The 5,252-nt window shown below is 43.0% G+C and overlaps 1 protein-coding gene across 1 annotated transcript; it reads right to left on the reverse strand.

Annotated features, from left to right (window-relative positions):
* Positions 1–219: 219 nt before the first annotated feature.
* LOC124858335 lies at positions 220–4,766 on the reverse strand. Its single transcript, XM_047350331.1, has 2 exons — positions 4,658–4,766; positions 220–4,450 (listed from the first exon to the last, which is right to left on the reverse strand). The coding sequence occupies exon 2, from the start codon at positions 2,490–2,492 to the stop codon at positions 1,350–1,352; it is 1,143 nt and encodes a 380-aa protein (XP_047206287.1). The 5' UTR covers positions 2,493–4,450; positions 4,658–4,766; the 3' UTR covers positions 220–1,349.
* Positions 4,767–5,252: the final 486 nt, after the last annotated feature.

Genomic DNA, 5,252 nt, shown 5'->3' on the forward strand with positions numbered 1-5,252 from the left:
CATCCTTTGGAGATTTAATTGGCCATTTATCAGCTGGTAAACTCAGAAAATCTGGGCCTCGCTGCCATGCTGAATTTTTCTCAAAATCTTTTAAACCACACCCACGAGTAATGATATCAGCAATGTTCAGGGGGACAAGGATCCACCACCAATCCTGCGGTTGTGTACTATTTTGGATTTCTCCAATCCTTTTAGCAAAAAAGGACAATGTTGCACAAAGTACATCTTTAAGCGGGCAGCAAATACTGCTCCACACAGCTCTGCCTTGACTGCTTCCCCCTTGTGGTCTAAGGGTGTCAATTTAGCTTTAGACTTCACAAGTATTCCTATTGGGCCTTGATCACATGCCCAACGCAGGTAGAGAATGGCACCATAAGCCTGCTTGCTGCAATCAGAAAAGGTATTTGCATCAGTTTCATCAGGTGCACCCACTGGTGTCAGAGCTCTCAGAAACTTGACCTTACTCAGCTGAGCATATTCTTCAAAGAGACTGATAGCATCTGCTCTAAGCTTTTCTGTGAGTGCAAGGTCCCAACTGTCTTTAATGGTTCTATGCTTAGCCTCCTGAAATGCTCTACGGACCAGAATGGCCCCTTTCTGCTTGACAGGCGCTGTCAGACCAATTGGGTCATATAGCCCGGAAACCTGGCTGAGTAATTCTCGTCGTGTCAGTGGGTTTGGTGTCTGAGCTCTCATCTGCTACAGTTGAAGGTCTTTGCCGAGTCTCATTTTCCTTTTTCTCTTTGAGAAGTTTATTCCAACCATGACATGGAGGCTATCATCTTCCAAGATGTAGCCAAGGCCAAGAGCTTTGTTTTCTTCCTCTCCAATCTGATTCAGCAGAATCATAATGTTTGGAGCAGCCTCCAGTTTCTGCTTCCCAGCAGTCTGCCTCCCACTTTGACCAGAGAAGACCCATGGCTTCAATTCAAACCCCCCTGCATTTAAGATCTGCTCAACATATTTTGTGATGAGTCTGACCTGGTTCAAGTTGTTATGAGAGGCCAAAAGGTCATCAACATAGCTATGCTCCTCTATTACTCGACGCTCCTCCACAAAATGGCTGAACTGTGGGAGATTTGCCATTTCCTTTAGGGCAAGTTGAGCAATACAACCTGCTGGCTTATCGCCAATGTTGACTCTTGTGACTGCAAATTCACCTAGCTCCTCCTCCTCAGAGTCACGCCAGAGGAACCTATGCAGGTGCACCTCTCGGTCTTCAATCCACACTGAATTGTACATCTTCCGTTTGTCCCCCAGAGCTGCAAAACTTCCACTTCGAAACCTGAGAAGCACAGCACGGATTGAATTTAGCACATCTGGGCCTTTTAGCAGGAGATCATTTAAACTCACCCTTTGCACTTCTGACTACTGTTCCAGACCAACCTTACTGGAGTTGTGACAGAGCACGGGTTTGGTGTAATAAGGTGGCTGATATACCATACTGGACCAGTCCATATATCCAAGATATCTTTAGACAACTTCATTGCAGCTCGGCGCTCAACCATCTCATGAATTTGAGCTGCACATGCGGCCTTCCACTCTGGCTCCTTAGCCAGTTGTCTCTCAATCCTCATAAATGTAGCTTCAACTGCACTCCTGTTACTTGGTAATGTGGCTGGATCTTCTACCCAGGGATACTTGGCATGCCAATGAGGCTTCTCACTATGGTCATCAGCAACTACATACGTGAGCCCACACTTTATTACATCCAGCTCCCTTTCTTCAGCAAGGGTAATTTCTTTTCCTCCTGGCTGGCAGTTCCCACAGCAGCAACCTCCACATTTTGGGACACAGCTGGCACCAATGCTGTCCCATTTCCACCACTCTAGGAACCTGGATGTAGTAGCTGGACAACTGGACTTGTGTCTGGAGGCAACTGGAGGTTGAAAGGTAATCAATTTTTGCTGGTTTTGTGGATAGTAACTTGGGGCTACACAAATATGTTCCTCATACTTCACAGCAGCAGTTCTCATAGACCTTGCAAAGTGTGTTTGTGATGTGTGAGTAACTTCTTCAAACAACTCAGGATGGGTGCCAGCAACTGTTTTTCCCAATGGTCCATCCCACAACACAAGATCCCCAACAGTGCAGATTTTCTGTGGTGCGAGCTGACCCTCTTTGTGGCTTATAAGGAGGTGAATCTCTTTTGGCCTTACCAGGTCACCGAGTGGGATGCCTGGGAAGAACTTTTGCAGCTTCTCTGGAGACACATGCTTATGGATATCTGCAATACTGTCTAGCCCATAAGAAACCAGTTGATGGGACGTGAAAGTGCCTCTTGAGCTACGGATACAAATTTTCAGGAGGTATCGTTTTGTTTTAACAGAGACTTTCATGCCTCCTACACCATGGACCACAAGCGTGATATCTTTACTTCTGAGATTTAGTCGGGCTGCTGCCTTATGAGTGATATAATTTGTGTCAGAAGCTAGATCTATCAGTGTCCCAATTTTTTGTCCATCATTAGCTGTGACTTCCAGAATCATCATTATGACAGTCCATTCTGTTAGTTCATTCTCTTCTAGAAGACTCGAGTAACTTTTTGCAACATGGGAGATCCTTGATGCTGTGTTGCAAAATACATTTTGAGTTTTTTAAATAATTCTTCTTGAGCTTCAGTGTAATTTGTCCTGTTATTACCTCCTATTATTCCACTTCTGTTCCTCCTTTGGATTGTGCTGTCTCTAGATGTTTCAGCATTTGGACATAGAGAGTAATGGTGGTCTATGCCTCTCTTCTCACACTCAGAATTTTTACACAAAAATTAAGTTTTGCAGTGATCATCAGCATTGTGGACTTCCAGACATTTCCAGCAGGCTCCCAACTTCCGCACTGCATCCTTCTTCACTCTAAAATTAAGCACAAGGAATTTCTTAAAGTATAGATTTTTTCTGTGTTTGATGTCCCCACAGACAACACACCCTGATGTATGGCTGATTGACTGGTTTGAGGTTCTAGTCCTTGCTTGCCTCTGCTCGGGTCGAGTTTCTTTTCTCTGTGAGTCCTCATCCCTCTGTTGGTCGAGCTTCTCATAAGTAGTCTCCTGACTCTTGAGGAAGGCCAGAACATTGTCAAAGCGCTTCTCTGGTTTTTTACTTATCCTCTCAGCTACAAAGGGAAGCCACTCTTTCTTCAATGCATCAGGAAGTTTGCTTTCAATGGACTTTGTCACTAGAGGATTTTTTAAAGCACCAATGTCCCCAAGGTCATTTAGATCTTCTAGGGCCTTTTCAATAACTTGGATTAGCTCAACAATTCTCTTGGGCTGGTGACTTTTGACATGTGGAAATCTCTGGAACTCCTCAACTATTTCAATAGCAATAGCTGGTTGGGATCCCAACCTGTTCTCCAGTACACGAAAAATGTCATCTGCTGTTTTATAGGTCACCAGTCGAAGCTCTCTTATTATTTTCTCATCCAAACTGTTAATGAGCTGGAACTTTTTAACTTCTTTTGACCCGGTGGGTTCGACTTGACTCTGAAGCGCCTCCCAGTCTCTTTTCCAGCAATGAAAATCTCACCTGATGCCAGTAAACTTGAGGAGGGAGGTTGGCTTCAATCTGATGGCTGATGTTGGGTAGCTGATGGGAGATGCGCTTGCAATTCTCCAAGCATCTTCTCTAGCCTCGACTTCAATAAACTCTGCCTTTCTGGACATTAACTTTGGAACAATCTGCTCAAACTCTCTTACATGCAAATTAAAATCCTTCTGCTCAGCTGGAGGGGCCCAGCACTTCCACTGTGTGTACTGCTTCTTTGCCTTCTTCACCAATCTTTCCATGTAGTCGAACATGAAGTCAAAAGCCTCTTTATTCCCACCAGAATCAAAACACGCCACACTCTTCACTTTCTCTTCTGCAGCTTTCACCATCATTGTCAGTTCCTCTTCACCATAGTTTGCCCACAGTGTCTTCTGGACAAGGTCCTTCAGCTTCACTTCACATTCACTTGACGTTTTCTCAATGTCAGCCTATTGCAGCTCACTCAACTGTGGAACTTCTCCAGAATCTTCTAAGTCTGCCTCTGCAAGATACTGAGCCTCCACATCTTCATTGGCTTCCATAACTTTATTAGCCTCCATTACAAGTTTCTTAAAGCTGCCTCTGAGCTCCTCTTCAGACATCATGGCATGCATTCGAACAATGTTGTTAGCCATCCGGGAGAATAATCTCTTTGTAGATGTTCTGTTTGTTTTAAGCTGCTCCAGTAGCTTTGAGTCAGCCATTTTGATTTCCAACAGGGTTTCTGCTTCAATCCTTCACCGGTTTTTCACTGTCAAGTGGTTCACACTTTTGTTGGGCTTACACTGCAGGTTTCCCCCACTTGAAAAGGCAGCTTGCTTCAATAGGATTCTAACTGGATTTCACTCAGTGACCCAGAAACAATTTTTCTTTTCCTCCTTTCCTTTATTTTTAAAGTTCACAGGTGGTCACAATAGGTGAAAAACCTTAAACACAAAGAAAACACAAAAAGGGTTAAGCAAAAACCCAATAAACCACATTTAATTATGATCAAAATAATTAGCCCTTTAAATGATTATGAATATTCTTGAAACTAAGTATAACATCCCAAATTACACCCAAAAATCAAACAAATATATTTAAAGCATTAAATATCAGTTTCTACATATATTCAAGAACAGTCTGCAGCTCACCGGCTCCTTCCTTTCCTTGAAACAAGGTTTCTCAGTCCTGCAGTGTCCATTTTCCAGCACCTCTCTCACACATTATCAGCAGCTCATGTGTTAGAGAGTACCTCCAAACAATTTATTTAATCATCTCCACCTGGAGAAAACAGGCTGCTGCCACCAGGGTGGGAGACACCCAGACCTGCACTCAGCAAGAAAGGGGCGGGGCCTGAAGCTCAGCTCAACAACATCAAAGTGGAATTGACTTTAGTCATGGGATAAGGGACTATTTGTTTAAAAATGTCTTGATAAATAACACATACCTTTACCATGTGGTCTTTCATACATATTATTTAAATGACTGTGTTTGTAAGTAGCATCAACTGTTTGGAGAATGTTATCCATTCAATGTTATGTTTTTACTAGACGTTTCCTGGCAACCTTAAATGATGTTCTATTTGGTAATGAACAACTGCTGCAAATGGAAAAACTTTAGGGACAAAATTAAATTATAAATAGAACTTCTGTAGAAAAGATTTCTGAGATCTCCCCTTCAGGACAAGACATACACATATAACCTTTAAAGTCTTTAAATTTCCTTTAAAAACTTTCGGTAAAAATG

Source organism: Girardinichthys multiradiatus, chromosome 21 (assembly GCF_021462225.1).
Source record: "Girardinichthys multiradiatus isolate DD_20200921_A chromosome 21, DD_fGirMul_XY1, whole genome shotgun sequence".
Lineage (NCBI taxonomy): Eukaryota > Metazoa > Chordata > Actinopteri > Cyprinodontiformes > Goodeidae > Girardinichthys > Girardinichthys multiradiatus.